Consider the following 27,162-nt stretch of genomic DNA (forward strand, 5'->3'; position numbering starts at 1 on the left):
ACTCTCATGCAGCAGGGGGTGAGGAGGATCTTTTGTTTCTCTAAAACTGGTCCTTTAAATTTCCTTCTGCATTTCAGCTATAAACTATAGAAAAATAAGTACATGAATAAAAATGCAGAGTTTATGTTGGGAATCTGAAAGCCAGAGAAAAAGGAAAGGGTACAAAAATAAATTTCTAGGAGAAATGTGTATCCAGAATAGGAGTGGTACGACCATTTCTCTACTTCCCACGAGGCAGTTTTATAGCATTTCTTCATTACAATGCAGCATTACCTGCTGTTTTTTTCACCATGGGCAGCAGTTTGTGAAATGAAGGAACGAAGCAGGGTCCAAAAATCAGTCATGACTTGGATAAGATGCTTGCCAAGAAAACCCAGGACACTGCAGAAAGTGTTAGCAATGAGAAGGGCAATATTGTCCGAGTCAGTAGTGGACAAAGGTAGAAGTCGAGTAAATAGGACCGGTTGTGCTATGAGAAGCTCCGTTTTTCATCTGAGAATGAAGTCAGGAATAAAACGAGTGTGCGTTTTTAGTTTAAGTAGTCATGATATGCATTATGCATTGTAAAATTAACTACAATGCCTTTCCAATTTCATTCACAGCTTTCACATCAGTTGTTACCCCATAAAAAGCCACTGAGTCTCTGACAAAGGACTGCTATTCTACGGTGCAGGATAAGCTTAGGAGAGTGAAAACATATTCGGAGTGGGAATATATTCATTACAAACTACAATTTCACAATCTGGTGTTGAATGCCTCAGAAGTTGTAATAGGCTACTATCAGTATGTAGGACAGGTAACACAGAACATGGTTTACCTTTGCTAAATCCACCAACATATATAGATATAGGTATGTATGTCTCCTACCCTCCTTTAAATTTACCTCCTACTGCATTGTTGGTAGCATTCTGTATTCCAGCTCAGCTCTATAGTGTCTTATAAATAGCTGGGTAACTTGGTTATAGGGGTGTTTATTTGTGCAGCTGGATTAATTCACTCCAACACGAGACTGAAACTCAGACACGAAAGAAAGGCTATCTCGGGATAAACCTGTATAGGTGTTTAATTAAGGACTGCTAGCACTGAGAATTGTGCCTCCTCTGGTTGCAAACCATTACAAATGAGAACAAGGGAAGGCACGTGTATAGAAGAGAAAAGGTTTACCAGTAATTTGGGCTGGAAGGAACTTCGGGAGGTCATCTGGTCCAGCCTCCTGTCCGAGCAGGGTCACCGGCGCGATCTGCCAAGGCTGCTCAGGGCTTTATCCAAGCAGGCTTTGAAAACTGCCAAGGATGGAGACTACGAAGCCTCTCTAGGCAGCCTGTTTGAATGCTTGATTCTCACCATGGTGAAAGCTCAATTTATAACAAGCCTCCATCTCTCGTTTTGACTTTTGTTTCGCATCCCTCCTTCCATGTATCACTGTGAAATGCCTGACTCAATTTCCTTCATAACCTCCTTGTAGGTACTCCTTTAAGCTTTGTATTAAAACCCCTTAATGGCAGCTATAAGACAGACTTGCTTTATAATCCCTTTTGCTTTTAAAAAGGTTTAAATAAAGGCTTTGCCTTGAGAAACCAATCTTCCCCAAACCTTGGCAAGAAATTCTCACAGCACACAGTGGGGGAAAGCCTCTCTTTAAAAGCCCTGCTGCCCCAAGTGCTGTGGTGGTTTATGACCCTATGTTAGATGAAGGATAAAAACTATTTGTGCATTTTCACTTCACAACACCAAGCCCAACCCTCAGAAGCACAAGGAAGGCAGGGCAAATGAAGAGGGGCAGATGAAGGCAGGCATCACCACAGCTGCAAAAAGAACGGATACTAAACTAATAAAACCTAACGGAGCTCTAAACAGCCCTCAGACCCTAAAAAAAAATAAACTAAAAAAGACCCCAGAGGGGGCTGAGGGAATGGCGGCCGCACGCGCCGCCTCAGCTCGACGCCCTTCCCGCCTTTTTCCCCGCCCCCCTCCTCGCACCCCGCGCCCCCCCCCGCCCCCTCACAAAAACCTCGCGTGGCGCATGCGCGGTGCGGCCGCCGCTCGGCGGCTGCGGGGCGCTGTGGTGGGGGAGCGCGCGGCCGCGTGAGGGTTGGGCGGTGCGAGGAGGCCGCCCGGGGCCAGCGGGACCCTTCGCAGGTGAGGTGGGAGGGACCGTGCGGGGCCAGGAGCGGCAGGAAGCGGGGCGAGGACTGGAAGCAAGGCCGCAGGGACCGGGGGGAAGGCGACGCCGTCCCCTCACGACCGCCGTCACCCGCTGTGGAGGTGTGTGTGTGAGGCGGCTCCCTCCCGGCCCTGCCGCCTGAGAGACCGGCACGAGCCAGCCTCCCCCCCCCTCCGCTCCTCCGCCGGCTGTTTAAATGGCACTGCGACAGGAGCGGCGCCTTGCCAAATAGTGAGCTTCGTAAACCCTAAGGGACTCCGAGGGCCACTGCGCATGCTCCGGAGCGCTGCCAGAAAGTGAGCCACCCGGCAGGCGGAGAGGGGAGGGGGGGAGGCAGCGCCGCGCGCGCGCATGCGCAGCGGAGAGGCGAGGGCGTGGCAGCGGGGGGCGCACGCGCGTCGCCCGGCGTGCTGGCGGAGGGCGCGTGCGCAGCAGGAAGCCGGGGGGCGGGGAGGTCTCGTGCCGGGTGCCGCGCGCATGCGCGGCGGCGGCGGCGAGCGAGGAGCCGGGGGAGGCGGCGTGAGGCGGGCGGTGCGCATGCGCGGCCGGGGCTGGGGGGCGCCGGGAACGGGCGTTCTGGTGCGCGGCGCATGCGCAGTAGCGTGCTGCGGGGACCTGCGGAATAGTGAGCCGCGGCGTGCGGGCGGGGGGGGGAGCGGCGGAGGAAGACATGCTGCCAAATAGTGAGCCACGGCCGCTGGGCTTCTCCTAAGGAAGGGGGGGGGGCGGGGAGGGCACGGTCCGGGGGGCGCCATCCCCAGCAGCCGCACCTGCCCTGGGCCCCGGCCGCTCGGCCTTCCCCCGCGGCGGAGCCGGCCTTCGTGGGGCCTCAAAGGTGCTCGGAGGGCCGGGAGGTAAGAGCTGGGGGGGTGAGGGAGGGCCTGAGGGGGTGAGGGAGGGCCTGAGGGGGGGGTAGGGGGCGGCAGGGCCTGAGGGGGGCGAAGTGAGGGGGGTGCTGAGGGGGGTAGGGGCCGTGTGAGGGGGGCGGAGTGGCAGCAGGGCTGAGCAGGGGCTGCCAGGGCTGGGTTTGGCCTCGGAGCGCTCGAGGCAGGCTGCTGAACCGGGAGGGAGCCCCCCCCCGGCGGCTGGGGTCGGGCCCCGTGTGCCCCCCGGCCCCTGGGGGTGGGTAAAGGAATTGGTGCGGCACCAGGCAGGGTGGGAAGGGGGTGGGAAGCCGCCCCCTCATCCCCTCCCGTGTGTGGTTAACGTGACTCGGAAACGGTGGGCCGGTGTTCGCACCGGGCGCTGTGCTGCTGAGACGGGTGGATTAATGTTTTATCCTGGTAATGCCCCTAGTCTGTGCGAAGCTGCGCGTGGAATTGGTTGTGGAGAAGTGATTTGGAGGGGGAAATGTGGAATACGGTGTTACTTGTCGTTTTTTTTCTGTAACTCACCATTATTAGACATGTTTACGTTTTTGTAATTTTGAGCATCGTCGTGACGTACGGAAAAGAACCCTTTTTTGTGGTGTTTTTGGCCCCTTCGCAGTTCCGAGTGGCTGTGCCTGGAGTGGCTTGGTGTGTAGCCCTGTAAAAGTCAGAAGAATTTCACTGTTGTTTATGCTTTGGGAAACAGAACTCTATGGTTATGACAAAAACCGAAATTGGTTAAGTAAAACGTACAACTGTCTTCCTTCTTCCTCAGTGACTTTCTCTAAACAGAGGCCCAAAACGATACGGTTTCATTACGTCACTTGTTTCGTTGTGACCTGAATTAAAAAGCCATTTTTTTTCTTAATGGCACCCTGTCGTGGATGTGTATCAAGATCAGGCCAACGTGATAGCAGAAGTGCATCCTGAGCTGTCATCCTGTCACTTTATCAGTAGAGGACAGTAACACAAAACTGTCCTGCTATCAGATCATAGAAACTGCCATCAAGCCTGATATCCTGATTAAAAAAAATCTCGAGTATCCTTGCCACTGTTGTAACTGTGCTTCCTCCCCAAAACCTTCTGGCTTTGCATGCAGGTGCAGATCATGAGCAGTGTTACAATGGCAATAGTTTTGGTTTGCCACGTGGTCTCAAGGAGCCCACGTTCGCAGGTCACAGTGCAGTGGTTCAGAAAGGGAATTTTATTTGTAATTGAGATTCCCGTTCATTGATGCTTTAACACGAAGAAAGTACGAGCGCTGTCCCTCATGTTAGGTTTATTAGACCTGATAAGTGTTAAAAATAATTCCTTTCACCAATCCTCTCCCGGTTTGTTTCCTCTGAGCCAGCTTGACCGGTGGGGTGGGTGTTGGGTTTATTTCTGAGCTCTGGCCAGACCTAGTGCTAGGTATTTACTGTGAAGTGAGTTTGTTGCCCTGTGTGATTTCTTCTAGATACCAATCCACTTTACAATAAGAGGGACTTACCAGCGTTATTCTTGGCACAGCCTTCTGGTCAGTGTTTTACCCGTGTGACTCGCTATTCCGCTGCCTAGGCTGACGCTGTGGACCCGTAAACTTGAAGCTGCCTGCTTCTTTTCTGCCTGGACGTTATTTCTGCAAAATCCAGCATAAAGCAGGCAAAGATATTTATTTCTTGTATGATCACGAGCTGTCGCTGTTTTATCAGCTACGTTCGTAGTTTCACATTTGGAGATATCTGCTGTAATTTTGTAAAATCCAAGCTCTCCTCCCAGTTTTGGCTCAGTTCTCTGCACAATTGGAGTATTATGTAAGATCTTGCTGTACGGCTCCGATCTCTGACTGCTGGCGTTTCCTACTCAGCACGCAGAGGAAATAAAACAAAAATGTGTTTAAAAAAAAAAATCTTTATAGACAGAATTTTTAAGGTGTTACTTCTTGATTCTCAGATGATAGGCTGCTACCATGTTCTCTCCTGCACTGTGTACTTGAGAGACCTCTTAAATAAAGCATGTGTCCCAAGTTCTAGGAGCGCATGACAGTACAGGAAACCAACACAAGATTAAAATATTCATATGTTGTTTAAAATACTTCCCCCGAGGAGGCAAAGAAGCTGTTGTTTTTAAGAAACTATATTCAGAGATTAGAACTTACTTTCTTGGTTTCCTGTTGTCAAACGTCCCTTCACTGAACTCTGTGTTTTGGAAGGAAGGAGCTGAGCGATTCTGGAATTCTCTTCCTCTTTGCTGCTCTGCGTAGCTGAGTTTTTAAGAAAATACCTAGCACGTGTCAGATGTCATTTGTGTATTTTTATATTTTGTTTTTCCTCTACGTCTTTAGGACAAAAAAGATGCAGAACCACTGACTGTATAGCAAATGTCTGGAAAAGACTTGGGAGTTCATTTTTATCCTGTGAGTAAATTCTTTGGCTACAGGCAGGAGTGGCAGCGTTGTGTTCCGTGAGGCGGAGCTGGTCTTACAGCTCCGTGGATCTTGAGACATCGGTGGAGTTTCTAAAGTCAGGACCATGAGAGGGATTAAACGCTCTAAATTCGTAACTGGAAGATACTTTTTGGCTGTTGATGTAGTGGCACAAGGCAGTAGGGTGGTGCTAACTTCAGGTACACCGCTACAGAACGTAATGTTAACGTTTTTGTGTCAGGATAGCAGGTTCAGCTTTTTGGGGCCTCTTTCAGAGGTTTTATTCAATAGGTTACACGGTGTGGGGGTGGACTTAAAGTGGCTTTTGCTGGAACTGTGGCATGTGTGCTGTGAATTTTAACGTGTGCCTGGTGGAAGGCTTAGGCAGCAGATCGTATAAAGTAATTTTGATGCCTCTAAAAAATTGAACCGACATCTGATAAGAATCATTTCCTAGCAAAGGAGAACGGCCTTGTTTACATCCTGAAGTGTCTTACATATTTGAACTTGGAAACACGCTGGTTTTTAACCACTTGTAATACTACAGAATCACAGAAGTACTTTGATATTGCTTGGAAGGTTTCGAACTCTGTAGGCTTACGGTGATTAAATGTTGAGAAACATTTCGTGTTGCAGGATGTGCGAATTTATTTAGGGTGTGTAGTTGGATGCTGGCACGCTTACATTGCTGGCTGATAGCTGAAGTTCCTGCGCATTGCTGCTCTTTCTTTGCAGTTATTGTGTCACCTTTCCCGTTAGTAAAGCTGGGATGCTTTTTGATATCAGGCATCCGGGTGACATCTATGCAGCATCAATCAGAAAAGACTGATGGAACCTGTCTTCAGATGTCAGGCAGAACTTAAAGAATTTCACTCTTTTAACTTTGAATATGCAGGAATGGTATTTGTAGAAGTTCTTAATATGATTTATTGGACTCAAACAGCGATGTAGAGCTGTTGAGTTTTTTTTCCTCCTTTCCATGAGGGCTAATCCCCATACTTAGGTTTGGGAGATAGCTGTTTATTGAGTGTATAAGGTGTGAATATCTCTGTCAGAGCTGTGTCAAGAACTGAGAGTTCAGCAGAACTGCCTGGGAAGAGGAAATGGTCTAGAAAAAGTTACTGATCTTAGAGCCAACCAAGAAGCTGAAGTTTGCTTACAGCACTTGATCAGGTGCAGAATTAATTCAGCTTGAGAATGTGTGTTTTTAAGTCTGGTTCTGTTTACTGTTCTGTGCTCGTTGTTTGCTCATTGCTGCAGACGTTTGTTCAACAAACCATAAATCAGATCATAATTGTGTATAGCAATTTCTCCCTCACAGCAGCGGTTTATTTTAGTGGGGGACTTCACAAGATTAAGTTTCATTTCTTCAGCTTAGGCTTTAAAGCTAGCCAGGCTGTGCTTCTGTCTTCTTCTCTTAAGAAGCAATCCTTTTTAATTTTTATTTTTGGTCTAAAGCAGAGGATTTGCTTCTGTGTCTGAAAGAAGGGCTCGGATGACAGCCATGGTTTTAGACACATGCTTACAGCCATGAGACAGGAGAGCAGGTGGAGACAGATACACTAAGTCGTCTGGAGCTGCTGTATAGCAATGCAGAGAAGCTGCCTGGCTGCCTCCCAAGTGTTGCTGCATAAAGAGGCTAGAACAGACGCTGACTGCATTGATGTAAAAAGTTTTCAGTTAACTTGGCTAGAACCGTGCTTACAGATTAACTATTTTGTCTGTTGGAGAACGTTGCCACATTTATTTATTTTTAAACCCTGGAGAATCTATTATCATACGGTGAAAACATCACACAATGCCTTCCTCAGAGGCAGAGAAGGCAGGCTACTGCAGGCGGGGTATCCCGTCCTTATAAATCTCTCTTTGTAATTTCAAAATCATGTAAATGCTCAGCTGTGCCGGTGCCTTCATTTCCTCAGTTGCTTTTTTGTGGAAGTGTCCGACCTCAACGTTTGTGCTTAAAAACCACACGTATCAGTTTGATGAATTTCTTAGAAGCACTTGTGGCCGGTAAATGAAACTCAGGGAACAATCTTTCGCTGCTGTGTTTGAGGTGCAGACGGTTTTCTTCAGGCTTCCTGTTAGCCTGTGATTTTATGGATGCATCTTCCTCGAGAGGAAAATATTGTTTGTATAGGTGGTTGAGTCCGGAGTGGGGAAAATTGCCGTCGTGCTGAATTCTGCCTCCCAGCCTTCTGCTGCTCAGCAAGTAGGAGTACGGTGAAATGACCACAGTTTAAACTTTATATAACATAATTTCAATCAGGGAGCACGAGCACACGCCTTACAGAGGGTTATATTCAGATGTATCCTGGAAACCTCCTGTGACTTCTTTGTTTGAGGTGGGTGCCAACCTTGCCAAACCTGAAAAGAGAGAAAAGTCCTGCGGCTTCTTAGTAGCGATGATTTTTAACTTCTCTGTTTTAGATCTGGTTCTTGGCTAGCAGAGAACTGATATTTCTCTTCAGGTAATGTTGCTTACTAGCTTATTGAGCTTTACTGTTGATAGCAAAAATAGTAGGAAGACTTCTTACCGTGTTTGTTACCAGGATGGAAAGTGAAGCAGGAAGAAATCAAAAGCAACAGTCACTGTGGTTTCTTCTTTGAGGCTGGATTTTAAACAGTTGATGGAGCGTAAAAGGGGAAATAAATTTATGTATCTTCTGGGAATTTATTTTTGTGTACTTTTATATTCCCGTTTTGTTTTTTTAAAGATTCAGTAAATAGCCTATGCCAACAGCAGCCTAGAATGGATGCCTAAAATAAAAAGTCAGCAAATCAGCTCCCTGCGCCCAAGATACTTCCCTGGGGAGTTTTCACTTATCACACGAGTTACAGCATTAAAGCCAGCAGCAGTGAAAGGAATGCACCTTGCTGCCCTGTTTGCAGTGTCACTAACATAAACAGAAATCCAGGAATGCCTCTGGCCTTTTTTCCTCTTTACTGAAAATATACTAAATGCAGAATTCTCTGAGCTACCAGAATTTGTCTTTGCTCTTTGTCTTACTAATTAGATAATCTTGGTCTGGACTCGTAAGGATATTCAAATAGGGGTGTAGGCGAGTGCCATGATTGTGTTATTTTCGGAGCGTGATTTACGGGAAGATGGGATTGTTTTGATGTTAATGCGAGTTAGATTATTAAAATTGCGCCAGCAAAACCACGGTGCCTTATTGAAGTAGGTGCGATGCGTTTGATAGAAAACACAGCTGCTGATCCTTGAGGAAAGTAAAGCTGGGTTGGGTCTGGAAATTGGTTGGGATTTCATTCCCATCTCCTTCCTCTCCTCCTTCCTTCTCACGATGATGCCTGATGAGGTTACAGAAAAATTTAAACGAAGTAAAGAAAGAAAAGGAAGGACTCTTCCCGCCTATACAAACAGAGTCAGAGGAGCATTCCCTGATAGAACAGGCAAACGGGAGAACTTGAAATTGCATTTATTACCTGTTAGTAGTATGTTTTGGAGAAGCTTCTGTTGGAACAAAGTACGCTGCTGCCTTCTTCTCACGTGTCTCTAACAAGCTGGGTTTACATGCTGATTTCTAAGGGTGCTTTTATTTGGCAATCAAATAATCTCTACATTTAGCAGGTTGAAGTAATTCTGATAACCATCCCGGAGTCCTGCTGCTGTTACAAGTAGGTGAAAGCATCCAGTAGGTTGACATCTCGTTTTTGCCATGTGTTGTAATCTCTCTATTTATTACTTGAAAGCTTAATTTCCAGAATAATAACGGCAGAAACAGTATTTCAGCTCAAGTTGGGTTTGATAAGCTCTTAAAAATATTAATGCAAGATGGCAAGTGGAGAATGTGCTGTGGGAGCTACCAGATGTTTGTGGCGCTGAAAAGTTGATATAAATAAAAGGCTCCAGAGGGGATTATGGTCTTGGTGGTTTGCAGGGGATCAGATCTGCAATCCCATTTGAGTGCTGCAGCAGTGTTTGGCGTCCCCAGTCTCAGCAGTCGATTGACAAATTCGGTCCCGCTTAATTTTCTGCTTTTGCTTGTTCTCTGATTAGGCGTCGTACCACTTAGGCATTTTTCTTTCAGTTATTTTCAACTCCTCAGGATTCTGCTGGGATTTTAGAGGTGTGAGGTATTTCTAACAGCGTGTCACTCGTACAAGAGAAGAACAACCTACAGAGGGGAGAAAAACCATGCTGCTGCCAGCCTGTTTTCAGAATGAGAGGCTTCCCAGGGATCTTAGGGAGTGTGCTGGGAAAGAGTAGTTTTCCTGAGCAGCTTTATCTTTTAATGTGGAAGATGAATTTGGATGATGTGGAAGTGCAAATGTTGTACTCTTAAGAAACCAACCAACCATACAAACAAAAACCAACTGTTAAATTGGCAACTGAGTTACTTGACAAGTGACAGGTAACAATTTACAAGTAGAAGCCAAAGCTGTAAAATACTTTGTACAATTTGCCCATGAGGGAGAATCTAAAATAAAGAGTTCATGGGCCATAACAAGTCCTTTTAAAAACAATCGGATTTCTTATTGAAGAAAAGTGTGCTCAGGCCAGTTGTTCCTCCAAGTCCTAAGTTCAAATAATGTTTTTCCTTGCAAGAGGAGAGAAATGAGGTAGAATGGATCAGCAGGAGGGAAAAGAGAAGAAGTGAAAAGCAGAATTTCAGGAAGTAGTAAGATTTATTCCTTTTTAATGTAGGCATGATCTAAACTAAAAAAAAAAGTGTGAGGAAGGTTAACATCAGAGGAAAATAGTTGTGATTTAAGATTTAAGCTGCACATATCTTGGGACGTACCTCAAAAGGATTAAAAATGGAAATAAAAAGAGTGAAAGATGGGGTGAACATCTACTGAAAACAGGAGCGATGACTTAAACACAATAGTGCTCGAAAATCCCTCCCAAAAGTTTGATTTTGCTTTTAAGAATGTGTTTACTTCTTATATTTGCTAGCATGGATGTGATTGTAAGATACGTTGGGTGACTTACGGTTAGGGTTAGGTGGCGTTTAGGGGATAAAGATTTCTGCATCTGGTCAAACGACAGCGTGAAGCAGTCTTAGAAGAACATCAAAAATACAACTTGCTTTAATGCCTGAAGATCAGAAATTTTCAGCGGAGGATTTGTTTATAAAAGGAGAAGGTTATTTGGAGAACCCTTGGCTGCTTTGTACCGCCAGCTTCCTCTGTCTTTCCTTTACTTTTAGCTCTTTGTGATTTATCTGGAGGTATTTGGAAGGGGGAGAAGGGGTGGTAGATGGTCTTCAGCTAAATAATGCTGGGTTTTCTTTCCTTTCTTATGAAATGTGTGTAAAAATTGTTATTCTCCTTACAATGTTGACATTTCACTGGCAGTGTTCCCCTGTTTTGTTTCCTCTTTCCTTCCCTATCCCGTAAGAGTTTCGTAGACATTGTCATTTCTGTAGATGACAGCATTTTTTCCTTTCCCTCCCATGTTTTGTAACAGGAGAATTGGTTTAAGGGGGGAAAAAATTAAAACACTCTAAGAATGGACAAGATCCCTTATTGTTGGAATATTTCTTGAAGTGGAATTTTAGGAACTGAATTTAGGAACTGGGTTGACCTGCCAATATTCAGTGCATTGTGAGCATTTTATTAATTGTGTTGAAAATATTGTTTCCTAGATAACTCTTTACATTTTCATTATGTCGTATCCACCAGCCCACCACCCCCAAAAAAAGCTGGGAGGAGGCTAATTCTGGGTGTTCTGACTTACGATGAATTATCTGGAATAAAGTGAATTAAGGTGTGTGTGTCTGCATCAATTCCTCAGTTAAAATCTTCCTTTTATGCAGCCTCCAGAGGGCCCTGTTGTGACCTGGGGACTTTGGCCTTCTCTTATGGGCCTGGCAGCTTCAGGTGGAGTAAAAGGGAGTGAGATGAATGAGATGTGAGGGCTGTGTTTTAAATAACACAAGGTGCCCATCGAAACTCTGGGTGCCGCTTTGAGTCTTGATGGCACTTACCAGGGTCGATAGCATCTTTTAATCTGGAGAGCACAGAAAATAGAGGACACAGTGCACGTCCTGCTGGCTTTCCAGTGGAATGCACCAACCACCGTATGGGCAGGAGTTATTCTTCCCTCAAGCTCAGTTATGGTTAAACCTCTGCGTCTCCTCCTCACGTTTGTCCTTTCCAGCTTACTTCTTTTTTCCAGGCGGCGATTGAAGAATTACTCACCTTACTTTGTTCCGGAAGGATAAGCCTCTCGCTTTTGTAAACCAGCTTCCTTTCAAATGTAGATTCTTGATACGGGTCACTTTCATCTTTGGAAAGCGTTCATTTCTAATCTAATCTATTTTTATTACTGCAGGTCGTTTGCTACGACGGTGCAGTTTCTTCTACAGCAGCACGTTAATAATTAGGGGATTTTGTGCAACCTCTGGAGCTCGCTGGGCCTGCCTTCAGCCTGCGTTTGGAACGAGGCGAGATTTCCTGCCACAGGCGAGGTAATGGTTGCAATCAGTATCGCCTGGCAGCCGGGGTGAAAGCTTTGCTGAGCCCATCATCGCTTCCTTCTCTGGTATTCCAAGCAGGAAAAGTGGCGTGGTGTCCTCGTTAGCATATACATTAAAATCTGAAAACTTACTCATCACGGTTAGGTAGGATTGCATACCCATTTGCTTGTTCACTTAACTTGCCTTTTTTTTCTTCTTTATGGCAGCAGACTCAGGCCTTCCATTGTCACTTTCAAGGCTGTGAAGAATGCGGGAAGATAATGGCCTTTTCCTGTGCTTCCATTTCTCATCCCCCTTGTTTTATTGCTCCTGTTATCTTTGTCCCTCTCCTTTTCTCTGCATATCGTGCTGTTCTTGGGTAGTCTTTGCTCTGTGCTTGGACGCTCTTCGATACCGTCGCTTGTCCAAGAAGTAACCACCCCAGCTTTTGAAACACGTTCGTTTCACAGATGTCAGTAAACTCACTTTCAGTGAATAATGTCGCAGAAGATGAATATACTTGAAATTTTCTATTGTAAACAACTGGTTTCTTAAAAGGTAGTTCGTTTATCATGAGAGGAAATAGAAATCAATGGGCTGTTCAGCACAATTGAGTCATTCTGAGGCCTGTTCTAGAACGATTGCTTGAGCTGATGCTCCCCACCTCTCTCAGACCAAGTCTTTGCTGCTCACAGAACACTTCAGAGGGTTGATTCCCACAGTGGGTGGAGTTTTGAGCTGAGATGTCTTGGTAGGGCTGCTATGCCAGGAGGTAATTGTTAGGACAGGGTAGCAAGGGAACATTTCCTGTGCTTCAAAAAAGGCTGATCTGACTCCGATTCCTAGAGAAATTTTCTTCATCTGGAAGTGGCTGTGAGTGAGGTGAGAATTATTCTTATTTTTTAACTGTAATCTTACATATGTCCAGAGACAAGTGCTCTTTGTTGCTTATATCCAAGAAAGTCGGAGACTTGGATCTTGTACATGGGCTTTTTGGGATCCGTAAGATAACATTTTGTCTTTTCATTTCCTGTGCCTTGGTATCTATGCTTGTACCTTCACGCTTGTCCCTGCCTTTTCTGGCCAGAACAAATTTTGATATCTATACTATTTATAAAATGTCTTCAAAATCAGCCTGCAGCGCTTTGGAATTCACTCCTAGTTCAGAGATGCCAGCGCTGTTCCTAAAGATGTGTGAACTGGTAAAATATTAAGTGCTCGTGAGCAAATAAACACCAGGGGGACCCTGCTGATTTCAGAAACTTAATCTATGGAGCACAATAAATCAGCCGTGGTACTTAAAATGTGTTTAATATTGGTCCGTACCAGGAGAGCCCCTCGGTGCTTGAGGGTGGAGCAGCACATGGCAGTTGTAAGGATGTGTTTCAGTGGATTTCTGTGTGTTTGGGAAGCAAGGCAAGTGGCAAAACCTCCCTTGTATTTATTTTTTTTAACAAACATTTACCAAAAAAAAAACCAACTAACGAATATTACATTTTTATTACTATTTTCTGTAGAATTAGAAGTGTTCCTGCTCTCATTGAATACAGGTATGGACAGTTGGTTGCCATATTGAGCAAGGACTATGATACAGTTCAGCATCTTTTTTCTTAACTGTATTTAATTGCCTCACAAAGCATCTGCAGAAAGCTTTGATGTGCTAAACTCTGAAAGTATTTTCCAAATAGTAGAAAATCTCTAAAATCTAGAACCTGTGTCCCCTTTGGGCCCTTTTAAAAGGGTAACGAATGACGTGCTGGCATGCAGCAATTCTATTAGCATGCTGTCACAACTTTTATTACCATCTGCCTATCCAAGCCATCTGGGAGGAAAGGATATAAGATAGGAAAGTGACAGTTACTCAAAGGAAATTAAATAGGCCCATGGATCTCTGGCTCATGCGTTTGTCTAGCCTTCAGAGCTCAGGAGCTTTCTCAAACTTCCTTCCATAAGGAAGGTGGAGGTGATGTTTAGATGAGTCTGACAGAGAAACTCCAGCTGCAACACAGAAAGTAGAAGTTGGGATTTTTCTTTAAAAAGTTTCAAAGTCTGTAGACTTCCCCAGTTATGTGATCAGTGGTCGTGGTCTTGTGGCGTTTGCTCCTGGAAGACCATGGGATTTTGGGGTCCTACGAGCCCTGCGGACCGGGAAGCTGTGGGAATTCAGGGTCTCCTTGGGAATTCAGGGTCTGCTCTCCAGCCAGGAAAGCTCACAGCTTCTCAGGGTGTTAAAACAGCCCTTGGTGAATGAATGTGCTGTTTAAACATAAAAATGTTGGTGTCTCCTCTTTCCCTCCTCGTTAATCCCTCATTTTTGTAAAGGGAGGTGTTAGCACTGAATTTACCGCGTCCTGGGGAAGGAGCCACTGGAATCTTTGAACTTTGCAATCTCCTTTCGTGTCATTTTACCAGAAAGCCGGGTAAAATTTTACCTTCAGCTTTCTGGTAAACTGAAGTCTTCCTGCAGAAAACTGCCTGTTGTTGATAAATGCCTTGTGTGGGAGCACACGGGAGGGTAAATCCCAAAGTTGAGGAGTGGTTCCTCTCCTAGGCCTTGTCACTTTACTCGGAAGCCAGCCCAGGAGAGCAGCATTGTGACCTCACAGCGTCACCGGGGGGATGCTGAGCAGGCGTTGCAGTTGGCTCACCGACTGTTCTTCGGGGCGTCTCGCAGCGAGGAGCTGTGCCCAAAATCCCTGGGAAGAGGAGAACCAAATAGGATTTTAGCTGTGGGATTTCATTCTGAGCACTCTTTTGACCAGGTATATCAGGAGATGCATCCCTGGAACTATGTTTTTACAAAAAAATACGTATCGCGTCTTACTCTGGAGTTCTCTGTATTTGTTGTGCTTTCTTCTCATCAAACCTTCCTACTTGTCACTTTTCTTAGGCTTAGCATCTTGTTGCTCTGTGTGCAAAGTTGCTGTCAGTGATCTTAGGAAGCTTCGTCCTCTCCCTGGCTGCTTGTTCTCTGGTGATCAAGTTTTGATCACGTTTTGTGCCTGGGTGTTTTGGGAAACCTGTGCTACGTAACAGTCAGGAGATTAAATGTATGATGTAGATTAAAAATAGCAGCGAACAGAGCAATAAAACAGCCCGGCTGGACTTGAGCAGTGCTTCTGTGAGCCCTAAAGAGAAAGAAAAAGCTTGGGTCTCTCCTGCCAATAGACTAAAACCAGCAAAAAGGCATCGTTTCCCCAGCCACGATCAGGATGACGTAGGGTTCGTTGGGGTTTTTTTTGCTACTTGTGCTGGAATGACAACTTTTATCCATCCCCCAAATACACGTGGCTGGGGACAGTGAAGAAATTATGCCCTTGGAGACAAGACTGATTGTTGCACATGGAAGGGCAGTTTAGCTACGTGTTCAGAACTAATGTCTGCTAATTTTGGCTTAATTTGAGTGACACAGAGCGATTTAATTGAGTTTCATTGGAGGAATGGTGGTAATTTTAAGTTTAATGTAATAAAAACTGCAGCAAGTACCTAAAGTGAATATTGATGTCCCTTTCTTTTTAAAGTGCTGAGTTGTTTAACCCCGTTCCTCATTGCACACGCGCAGCACAGACTGCAAATGCAGGAAGGTTGTGAAGCGTGCAGTCGGGTGGGCACTCGGTTTTACGGCAGCGTGGGTCTTCAGGAGTTGGTTGTTTGGCCCTGAGCTTCGTTCCAGGAGATGAATTTCCATTGCTTAAGTAGGCATCTCTGCAGGGTTAAGTATTTCTCAGCTGCTAAAAGCCAGTATCTCTTTTTCAGTGATTACATGGACTCATTTGTGCTTTTTTAAAGGCAATTAAACTTTAGGGGAAAAAAAAAAAACAACACGCTCGTTTTATGACTAGGTAATACCTGTGTGCCAGGATTGCCAGCTGCTTTCTGAAGGTGAATATGACTCAAAACCCAAGTAAACAGCTGTAAACTGAAGTGGAGACGGGTGGGAGCCTTGCTTGAGAGAGGTCTGGTCTCTGATGATGTGAGAGTCTCCAAATGAAAGTGGGGAGCAGTAGTGAGCTCAAGCGGGGGCCTGAGGGTGAAGCAGTAAATCCCAAATCAAGCGGGGAGTCTGCTGCTTAAGTCATGAACTCCTTGAAGGAGTTTATATGCCGGGTTTCTTCCCATAAAGAGCTGGCATATTGAAAGAATAAGTGGAGGTGGTATATTCCCTCCTCAGAAAACATATGGTAACACTTCAAACCGCTGAAATGGAACAACATATTTTGAAGGTGTTGTGGGGAGGGAAAAGCATAGAAAGCACAATTGCCTTAACTTGTGTGCCACGGGTTTTAACGGCGCTCCTGAAGTTTTCTCTCTTGTCCTTAACTTTGGTTTTGTTTGTTTTTCTTCGTCTCTTTATGGGGACTTCCAGGGTGAAGATCTAGTATAACTTTCTTCCACTGAGTTGTGAAATTCTGTTTAATCTTCAAACTGGCGATGTCAAGGGTGCCGAGTCCTCCTCCTCCGGCAGAAATGTCGAGTGGACCTGTAGCAGAGAGCTGGTGCTACACTCAGGTAAGCCCGCGCTGCGCGGGGATGCTCCAAGGTAACCACCCCATTAGAACCTGTGGCAAGAAATGGATTCCAAACAAATTTAGGTTCCAGATTTTCAGAGGGCGTCAGACTTGCTAGCAATGAGCATTCACTGAGGCAACTGCAGAATGTTGCTCTCTGCCCTTGTTGGACCGTGGCGGTGTTGGAGGAGCTGCGGTGGTCCAGCCACCTCTGCCAGCCATGCCCAAACTCTGTTGTCCTGTGCCTGTGATTTATTCGTGACACGAGTGACTCAGTAAAACCTGCAGAATTTCAATTTTTGTCTTTTAAGATGATTTGCATGAATGCAAATGACCCTAAACTGCCTGTTATCTTCTGTTTTAAGATTAAAGTGGTGAAGTTTTCCTACATGTGGACCATAAACAACTTCAGCTTCTGCCGAGAGGAAATGGGTGAGGTCATCAAAAGCTCAACCTTTTCATCTGGAGCCAATGATAAACTCAAATGGTAAGTAAGAAGCACAGAAGAGAGGTTCGCCCTGCTTGTACAGCTGTGTGAAGGAGCTTGGGGCTCTGTAACAAGGATATTTTGCTGTCCTTCTCTGTGCTGCATAGAAATGCTTGCTTCCTTGGATGCACAGCATTCACACAGGGAGAAAGTACTGTTGCTTTAGCATAATGTTTGGACCCAGAACAAATGTGAGGATGTGGCCATTAGAAATGTTCTCTGCTAATGGAAAACAGCAGAAATAGTAGTGGAAGGTAGAGCTGGAAGGGAGACCGTATCCTGCCTTGAAACAGAGGCATGGCATGGAACATTATTAATCTGTCTTAATTTTTTTTCTGTCATAAATAACTGATGTTTATCTTAGTAAGCTCTTAGAAGCCAGTGAGAGTTTACAGCCAGGGTATTCAAGCTCCACTTCTGCCTTCCAGCTTCAACCCCTAATACTCCAGGTTGTTAAAAAGATAATTTTTGCCTGCACTCTAAATTTTCTTTCCTGCAATTTTAGACTATTGCTACTGTATTACCTTTCTCTTCATGGCAGCTTTTTATGTATTCAGAGACTTCCATAGTTATTTCCATCATCCCTGTCCCTGCGTTTTTAGTTTCTGCTTTTTAAAGATGACTTTTTTTTATTATTTTTTTTTTTACCCTTTTCTGGTCCTTCACAACCTTTCTCATCTTCCCCGAGGAAGTGTTTTGGTATTTTTTCTTTAAACCTCCTTAGTCTCAATTGCAGCAAGTTAGCCACTAAATTATTTAATTTAGGGATGTGTATGTGCGATATAATTTGTGTTCCCTTCCTTCGGGTGGCAGACCTGTGCTTTCATTGGACTGCTTCTTGTTATTAAATTACTTACCTTTATAACCTTTGCTAGTCAGATCTCATTCTCATGCCTTGGTCTTCGTGATTTTTGTCCCTGTGTGTTTGAGCTATTAGTCATTCAGCATGGTTTTTGCTGCTTGTTACACGATGTGTCAAGTTTCAGGTCATGGAAGTGCTTATGAGTTACCTTTTTCTTGCACTTATGCTACTTTTCCTTCACCCAGGAGTAGTTTTCTCTTTTTTGCACTAGTATTAAGCTTTTGAGAAGCTTTCAGCCTTCCAGAAATCCGTGTTTTGCCTTTGAGCTGTTTCCTGTGGAACTTTACCTCTCGTTTCTCTAATATTTTTCAGTTCTTTGAATCCACTGCCTCTATTCTGCTGCTTCTTTCACTTCCCTTCAGTGAAGGTTGTCATGCATGGTGCTTTTCAATATTCAAAAATACACCCCCTTGGATACCCTCTCTGCACCATGGTTTTTGAACTGGTTTGCCCATATTACTGCTTATGGGTCATTACCTTTCTTGAAGATGTAGCATGAGGCTGACTGTAATGCACAGTTCCAGTCTCTTTAGCTATCTGTTTTTTTCCATGTGGTTCAGCGGTTGTTAAGCAGAACTTGTTTGCTGTACTTTTTAGTGTGAAAATGCTACTGCCCTTTCTCTGAAAGCTCTGAATGACCTTCCAAAAACTGTTCCTGACATCTCATTCAGATGCCTGCTTCTACAGGTGTTTACGCGTGAACCCTAAAGGCTTGGATGAAGAAAGTAAAGATTATCTATCCCTCTATCTGCTGCTGGTGAGCTGTCCAAAAAGTGAAGTTCGAGCAAAGTTCAAATTCTCCATCCTGAATGCTAAAGGAGAAGAAACAAAAGCAATGGGTGTGTAAAAACGCTTTCTATCTGTAGGGGTCAGTTGTTTGTCTTTTGCTGTTTGATCAAGCAAGTCATTCAGCTGTTGTTTGAAGCACCGTGTCTTTCTTTCAGAGAGCCAGCGAGCGTATCGATTTGTACAAGGCAAGGACTGGGGATTCAAAAAATTTATTAGAAGAGACTTTCTTCTGGATGAAGCCAATGGACTTCTTCCAGATGACAAACTCACTCTCTTCTGTGAGGTAAGTCTTCCTGTGCAGCTGAAAGAATAGCAGTTCCATTAGCTTCAGGTAGATGTGACCTTATTTCTCATCATTGCTTTTAAGGAGTCAGAGGTGTCAGGAGAAATAGTGGCTGTTTATGTAGCACTTAGATTTTATTTGTGTGCGTGCGTGCCTTTGTGTGTGGTGGCTCTTTCTGCGTGTGATTCATTCTATTTCACTTCCATTTATTTTTTGCTACTTTATATTTGTCTCTTACCTGTGATGGTGGTAGGAATTAAGCATGTTTGATTATCATTTCAGTTCTGATTTAATATTACCAACCATCTGTTTGTACTCCTTAATTTGAAATTCACTTGGGATGAGAACCAGTGCTAGCTCTGTAGTGAAAACTGTCATGCCTGTTACTTCCCTACTGAGTAAAAAAGGCTACTTCTGTCTTTTGAGTGTTTCTGTACATCTAACAGAAACAAAAAGGTAAGATAAACGAATTCTGCAGTAACCATAGGTTTTGTTTGTTGTGTTGTTTTTCTGCAACTGCTTACAAAATTATTACTTCACTAATAATAATTTCAGATGAAGATGCAGACAGTAATTTCTAAAGCTAGATGTTTAAGTCTAGGAAACTTAATGGGCAAATATAAACTCTAATTTAGTGTCTCCAGAGCCTCTGTTGTCTATTTCTATCATTTTGTTAACTGCAAAATAACTCTTCATAGCTGTGATTTTTGCTAGAATACAGGTAGAAAAAGTTGTCCTCTCTTCAGGTTTCCCGCACTATGTTTTTGTGGGAGTTATCTTTTCTTTTGCTGCATTTTCTTCCAGGATTAAAAGGGATGCTTCAGTCCAAGTTTGACAGCTGTTTGGTTGTGATGTTGGATTTTGGGTTTTGTAGCTTGGTCTGGCCATCATAAACATTCCCGTCCATAAATTAGCCAACATCTCCTGAAGGATTTGTGCTCAATCATTGCTTAAACCACTGCTGTCATGGAGGGAGCCCTTCCTTTAACACTTCTAGCAATGTGGGGGAAGAAGAGAGCGATGTCTTGGGTGACACCTCCATATGTCTGGCAATTACTCTTTCCTTCATAATAAATGAGCCAGAGAACTCAAGAATTGTGGAGTAAAACTCAAAAAAATGATGTCAGAGAAGGGAATTTGCGATCTGTGATGTAGGGAAAGCTGAGATCCACCAGTAGGCTTGGCAACCAGTACCAAGGCAATCAGTCCACTTTTTACTGAAATACTCCCTTCAAAAGCATCTGTTCAATGTTTTTCTTTCTGCTGGATGAAAACTTGCTGCTGGCTTCACCTGCCCTTGCTAGCTTCTGTTTTCTCTTTCAGTTTGTTCCACAGTCTATTATATAAGAAACCTGAAGTTTATAGTTCTGTTAAGGGAAAAAAGTTACGCTGTATGGAAACAGTTTGGAGAGAACTTTCAACAGCTTGCCTTTTTTTTTTTTTTTTTTCCCTTCCTTCCCTGAGCTTATAAGTCTCCTAGCATGTAAACAGGTGTGCCATATGCTCTCCTAACACTTCCCTGCTGGTCACAGGTGCCAAGTGATACTGCTCACATCTGTACTTTCAACAAGCATGTTTTGTATGTAGAAACCCCCTAAAGAGTTAGCAATACTTGATGTTGAGACACTTGTTATGTGGAGATACCTTGGGGTTTTCTGTAGACCAAAAGGTTGCTGAGTGTCTCTGCTGTGCCTTCTCATTGCTTTATTAAACTTAAAAGAAAAAAAGCCTTTTGCTCTCTGCTCATGGCCAGCGCTGAACTTGGATAATATCTCCCTGAAAATGCTATTAAGGCAGAGAATGATGATTCTTGTCAAGCATTTCAAATCTGACCTCGTTTACTTGTCAGTTTGGGGATTCTTCAGCCTCTGTTTTGCAGATGGGGTTGATTGTTCCTATCCCAACTGGATTATTTTTTGCTGTTTAAATTATATTCCAACATCATAGGTAAATGCATTATGGCAAATCTCCAAAAAGAACAGTGTTCCCAAAGTTACGGCAGTAGTTCCCTTCTGAGCTAGGTAGTGTTTAGTTCCCTTGCTAAGATGTTGAAAATAGCTTAAGCAAAACTTTAACTATTTTGACATCTGAGGCTGGTTACCGCTGTGAGTCTACCAGTCTGAACTCATTACGTGAAAAAACATGTTTTATATTTTTTTAATGTGAGTAACTGAATTTCTTTCATGTATGAAGAGGATTGACTTGTTGATTTAACTGGAGACACAGATTGATCACAGACCAGTCAAAAATACTTGTAGTGTTGGACTCCAGCAGGGGACCTGCGTCTTAGAATTTCTTCTTAATGAGTCTGAGTCCGTGTTACTGGTCTGGAAGTCACAGGGCAAAAAGATGTAGCAGTCAAATTAATGATGAAGAGTATTGCCTTCCTCACATTCGCTGTGGCAAATCATTATTAGTGCTTTTTTGGCAAGCAACATCTGGTATTTGTTCATTTCTGAGTGTTGCATAGTTTATGCAAGATGAACTGGAATACCCAAGAGTGCCTGCCATCAGAAACCCACTGGGGGTTTGTCAAGAGTTGGGGTATGTGCTGTCAGCAGATTTGCCTTAACAAGGTGCTTCTGTCATCTCTCTCACTTCGTAATTTACAACTTTTACTTTACTGGGAAGCTTCCTTTGCTGTCCATTGTTCTCCTTTGGCCATTGCTTATTAATAGAACTGAAATTTAACCTGGATTTGACAGCAAATCCAGCAACTAGTTTCCCATATGCTTCCTTGTCAATCATCTTGTTCCTTTATTCTTTGTTATAGCAGGGTAGCATTAGTCACTCTGATCTCTTCTAATTGGAGTCTGCTACAGAAGGCATACGATTTACTGTGTTTAACAATAATGCTTTGGTACTGAAGACACTCTTAACTGTTCCCTTTGTGTAGGTTATTCATCAGCCAGGATGGTTGCATATGGTCTCTGCCTAACCATGTCTGGTTTGGAGTAGGTGGTCAGGAATCTTATCTACCTTCTCCAAAAATTCTTAATTATTTGGCATAAAGTTCCTTTTTAAACCCACTTGTACTCTTTTATATATTTTTTTTTTCTTTTTAATGCAATGGAAACATTGAACTCTCCGCAAATGCAACTCTGGTGCTGAACCAAAAGCAGCAAACTATTTGAGGTGCTCAGAATGTCCTGCGCTGCCCTGACACTGCTTTTGTATGCATGTGTGGCTGAAGTGCTCACCTGTAGAAGTGCTCTGTATACTTCATTTTCATTTGTACTTCTGTCTGTATTGCATTATTGATTTGGGAGGGTTTCAGAGTGTTGATAGAAGGAAAAAAGTAGGTCAGGAATGATGTCTATAAAAGCAGAACATTTAAAGTTCTGCTTCTTGGAAAGCCATATAATAAAACTTGTTAATTCGCATGGAAGTGTCATTAATTTATGCACACAACTTAAAAAATTCATGTAGGGAGATTGGTTTTCCAGTGTGGATTTATGACTTTTTGGTTTTTTTTTTTTTTTTTTCATTCCCCCAGGTGAGTGTGGTACAAGACTCTGTAAATATCTCCGGCCAAAATACTATGAACATGGTGAAGGTTCCAGAGTGCCGCTTGGCAGATGAGCTGGGAGGGCTCTGGGAGAACTCGCGCTTCACGGACTGCTGCCTGTGTGTTGCAGGCCAGGAGTTCCAGGCTCACAAAGCCATCCTAGCAGGTAAGTATTGAGCTGGGTGAGCCTTAGTGGGATGGGAGACGACAGCGCAATGACAAGTGAAATACTCTGATACAGTTGTTTTATGGTTGTTTTGGTGGGTTTTATTTTTTATTTTTTTGAGTTACTTTTTTAAAGGAGGCTTCTGCAGCTTTTTTATCTGCACAGCTGTAGTAAAAGGCTTTTTGTGAACCGTTACAGGGAAGGAAGAAATATCTACTCCATTTTTAATTGCCTGCCTCCCCCGCAAAGAGAGGATGGTAGGAGGATTCCTTTGTGGCTCTAGTCTACTATAATGTATTCCTAAAACATTTGTAAGAAACAGTTACCAGAGGAATACTTTGTTGTAAAGTCAAGAAACATACCTTACTGCCTCTGTGCTCTTCAGCCTTGTTTGAAAGGACTCAAGAAATTTGTGCAAACTCATTCTCCCACTTTCAAGCTGCATTGGCCACATTACATCACAACCTGTGTGCTTCACCTGTTCTACTCAACTTGCCCTGTCTGGAGATACATTATTTTTTTTCCTTCATTAAGTATCATGATGGGGTTGATGTTGGCAGGCTATACTTAGCTCATCCTGAAGAGCAAGGGAGCATCTCTAACCATGTTTTATTTTTCCCTCTGCTGTAGCACGTTCCCCGGTTTTCAGCGCCATGTTTGAGCATGAGATGGAAGAGAGTAAAAAGGTAAGATCCTGCAAGACAGAACTCTTCCAGCTAGGCAAATAACTCTCTGGTCAACTCTTAATATCACTGCTCAGTTAATTTCTTAGGTGGTGTTTGTGACTACTGTCCCCTTTTAACTGTTTTTCTCGCATTAGATGCAGATCTCTGCTTCAGCTGTCCTGAAGGGTGGAAGAAAGGGATCAAGGAGGCAATTGTTACCTTTCTAACTCTAGGGGAAAGAGTTTGGGGTGGGATAGGGAGAAGTAGAGGCTGTACAATACTACTCAGAATCTTTCTTTTTCCATCCGCTTATTTTTTCCTTTCTTGTTTTCTCTCCAAGCAATACACGTTCAGAATAGTTTGTAGCAAATCTGTGAATACTTAAAGAGCTTGGGTAGAAGGAAGCCTTTAGCATCTTATCGGGATCTTAATAAGCTTCATTTCTCTGCTACAGAATCGGGTTGAAATCAATGATGTGGAGCCCGAAGTTTTTAAGGAAATGATGTGCTTTATTTACACGGGGAAGGCACCAAATCTTGACAAAATGGCTGATGACTTGCTGGCAGCTGCTGACAAGGTACAGTTGGGATTTATGGCTATTTAGAGAACCAGCAATTACGTGTGCCTTGCTTTACAGAGCTCCTTGGATATTCCTGCAGTAAGCTTTTTGTGTGATGATAGTGGTTGGGCAGTTTCTTTGAATTGTTTTATCGAATGGCTGTGGCTTGTAGGTAAACTTGGATCTAGTATAGATACATATACTTAGAGCTGCGCGTCTTAACATATAATGATCAGGAATGTCTGTCTACTGCTCATTTGTAAGACTTTTAAAATTTCAGAGGACGTTTCTATTCAACTTAATCTACCATAAGAGCTTGGGGTGAGAAGAAAAAATCAAGATGGACCTGGCTATATATATATATATATATATATATATTATATTATTTTTTTTTTAGTATGGTTACTACTAAATCTGAAAAGTAGTGTTCTGTCTTGGCAAACAGGGCCTGCTTCTCCTTCTGGTCTGGCTGGTATCAGCAGCTTCAAGAAATGCTCTAAACTGATGGATAGCCAAGAGTGGGAAGGTCCTGTTATTTATTTTCTTTTTGCAGTGGCAGTCCCTGCTGCTTGAGGAGAGAAGGGGTGCACTGGAGGAAGCCCTGTTGCCTAACCCTGCGGTGGTTTTGCAGGGTCCTTGCCAGGGAGGTGCCGGGGATGCTCTGACTGGAAGGCTGCTGGTAGTCCCCGTGTAGCAGGCACAGCGCTGTGGCCTTGCCAGCCAGCCAGCCTCTGCCTCCTTCCTTTTGCAGCACCAAGGACAGAAGAGCGTGCTCTGCTGGCCAGTGAGCCGTATTAACCAGTGAAAATTCGTAATATATAACCAAAATTTTATTTCCTTTTTTCTTTTTTTTCTCTTAAAAGTGAACTTAGTGCTGGTGAAAGATGCCAGTTTGACAGCACTGGAGACTAAGCCCTGAATTTATCCATCGAACAGGTTCAGCACGGGTAGCAGCAGTGCAAGATTCTCCACACTGCCCTGCCAATGTGCCTCAACTCTGACCTGGAGGGACCACCTCTAGGGGTGAGAGCGTAGTTCAGTCTCCATGCTTCTTCAGTCCTTGGATTCTCTTGTGGGTGCCAGATAGGGTGGTGGATTTGTAGATGTGGATGCATGTAACCTTGTTCCACGCAAACCACCACACAGCCATCGAGTCCCCTGTCACTGCAGACCTGGGCTTAAGCAAAAATGCTGATTTAGAGGTGAAATGCTCCATATGCCATTAGTAGTCCACTGCAACTAGAATTAAAATGGGAAATAAATGCAAGCAGATTCTTGGCCTGATTATAATCATTGCCACATATTTTATTCAATATTTAAAGAGTATTGATTGAGAGCACACATAGCATCTTTAACTGAGACAAGTGTAAGCAAGAAGCAGTACATTAAGGACAGAGTAGGCTTTAACTTCGAATTTCTTGGCTTTTAATGCAGGTTTTTTTCCTTTTAAACTCATTGTGTGTCTTTTAAAAGCAGAAATAAAAAATCTTTCAAGAAAGCACATAAAACATCTATTATTTACTCAAGAGACTGAAACAGCTTCTTCTGAGTTCCTCCCATCTCTTGGGGAAAATATGTAATTAGACCAAAACCAAAACAAAACACGTCTTCTGAGCCCAGGAGATACTATTTCAGCCTCTTGGGTAAGAATGCTATTAGGTAGGGCTTTTTTTCTTTTTTCTTTTCTTTTTTTTAAAGTGTAATTAAGAAAGGGGGGAAGGGGAAATCTTGGTACCTGAGAGACCAGAATGGCTACTTTTGCCCAACTATGTAATTAGAAGCTGAGCTATTCGTAGTGAAAATCGAAATAAAAATTGTACATGCATGGAGGAGAATATTCAATTTACAAAGGGAATAATTTTAAGCTTCGTTTGCTGCATTTTAAGTTACTGACAGACAATAACATAAACTAATGGTTTGCCCCTCATTTGAAACTGTTTTAGTTATTGATACAGATTAAGCAAGTAAATTTGATTTGCCTTCTCAGATGTTCTGATGGGAGAAAACTGTCCTGGTTATGAGTGCCATGCCTCAATTGAAGTAATTACTGTCGCTGAGTCTTAAGTGAAAAAATGTTTCTATAATTTAAAATTATTCATCTAAATGTAATCATAACGCAACACAAAACTCGATCAGAATATAAAATCAATTTATAGCAATAGTGCTTATCATATGGTAAGCGCTCCAGCTGTCCTGCAGATGAGCTGGTTACCAGCTCTCTGTTGAGGTTGATAGAGCAGCCCTTACACATCCCGTATCTTTTCTGAACGTGGCTATACACAGTGAAGAACTGGTGTTTGTATACCATGCCATCTGGAAGTTGTCTAAAAAAGCATTATAAACAGCATGAAGGATACCCTCAAATGCAGTTCTCTCTCAGATAAAAAATAAAATAATGATCTTAAAGGTTATTTTTCTAGAAATGTCACTCAGTTTAAGTCATAACGTGAGGGAGACTTACAGTGTTCAATCTTTAGAAAACTTATGTAGAGCTAATGTTACTACTTATGTAAGAACTGCATCAAATTAGCTACTCTCCTAATCCCTGTGAATTGTAATTACGGGATCTAGAATATTCAGAAATACTCAGTGTGTTTCATCCAAAGAGCAACAAAACCCTACAACCACTTCACACATACCAAGATTTTCAGAAGTATCTCAGTCTTAGTGTGCAGCTGTGGTATTCTAAAAGACTGAGGTTTGGCATATGGGTTTTGTTTCTTGATAACAAGTGACTTACAGTTTTCTGAGCAGTGACCTTTCTGAAGCCTGCCCAAGACTGCTGTGTTGCTTTTGAAAATCTTGGCTGACTCTGCATGTTTCAATACCGACTGAAGTGCTGCAGAAAGTAGAGTGTGAAATTCTATTAGAAGGCACTCTGCTAAGCATGTCCTTTGAATTTCTCAAACCATTGACACAGCCAAACCCTGCGGATCTAAAATATGTTGAGGTAAATGCATGATAGAATGGTGGAAATAGCTTGAGAATGTGAAGTTAGAGTAGGGCTTTTGCTAGGGCTTTACAGACAAGCTGTGATGTTTTCTTTCCAGCTGGATAGCTGCAAGAAACGGGCCATTTATTTAGCATTTCAGTATTAAACTAGTAGCACGTACTTGAGCAAGGCTAATTGTAAATTACAGGTCATTAATGGCAAAGAAATTGAGTGAAAGCTGCCTAAACATCCCTGGAACACCTATGGAGCATTCACTGTTAGATAGGTCTCCCCACTGAACCTGGGTAATACTATCATGCAGTAATAAAGTGAGAATAAGGATTTGGCTTTAGCATTCAGTACCTTGAAGTCACTGAGGTAGTGGTAAAGGTGAGCTGAAATTCTCATTTCAAAGCATGAACACAGCACCAGTAAGACGAGAAGCCTGGGATGAGAGTTATGGTGGGTATGCTTCCTCTCCATTGCTTTCCTCAGGGTGGGCACTCAATGATTCTCCTTTTTCGCTGGTCACCACTTCTTT

At 43.4% G+C, this 27,162-nt stretch overlaps 1 protein-coding gene and 1 long non-coding RNA gene across 11 annotated transcripts in view; one reads left to right on the plus strand and one right to left on the minus strand.

Moving 5' to 3' along the window:
• The window catches only part of LOC311422927, a 15,865-nt gene extending 10,911 nt beyond the window's left edge, over positions 1–4,954 (minus strand). Inside the window, exon 1 of one of the 2 annotated variants that reach the window (XR_014685534.1) lies at positions 3,559–4,954. This is a non-coding gene — a long non-coding RNA (uncharacterized lncRNA). Of the gene's footprint in view, positions 1–1,164; positions 1,962–3,558 lie in introns of those variants that run through there. The other variant, XR_014685535.1, reaches the window with a different exon arrangement.
• The window catches only part of SPOP (speckle type BTB/POZ protein), a 27,171-nt gene continuing 2,044 nt past the window's right edge, over positions 2,036–27,162 (plus strand). Inside the window, exons 1-9 of one of the 9 annotated variants that reach the window (XM_084496452.1) lie at positions 2,123–2,139; positions 11,739–11,874; positions 16,229–16,371; positions 16,736–16,857; positions 18,407–18,558; positions 18,664–18,791; positions 22,288–22,465; positions 23,096–23,151; positions 23,585–23,707. In XM_084496452.1, the coding sequence (XP_084352578.1) occupies positions 16,294–16,371; positions 16,736–16,857; positions 18,407–18,558; positions 18,664–18,791; positions 22,288–22,465; positions 23,096–23,151; positions 23,585–23,707 (837 nt within the window). In that variant the 5' untranslated portion in view covers positions 2,123–2,139; positions 11,739–11,874; positions 16,229–16,293. The other 8 variants (XM_084496450.1, XM_084496451.1, XM_084496449.1 and 5 more) reach the window with 8 other exon arrangements.

This window comes from Aythya ferina, assembly GCF_964211825.1.
Source record: "Aythya ferina genome assembly, chromosome: 23".
NCBI lineage: Eukaryota > Metazoa > Chordata > Aves > Anseriformes > Anatidae > Aythya > Aythya ferina.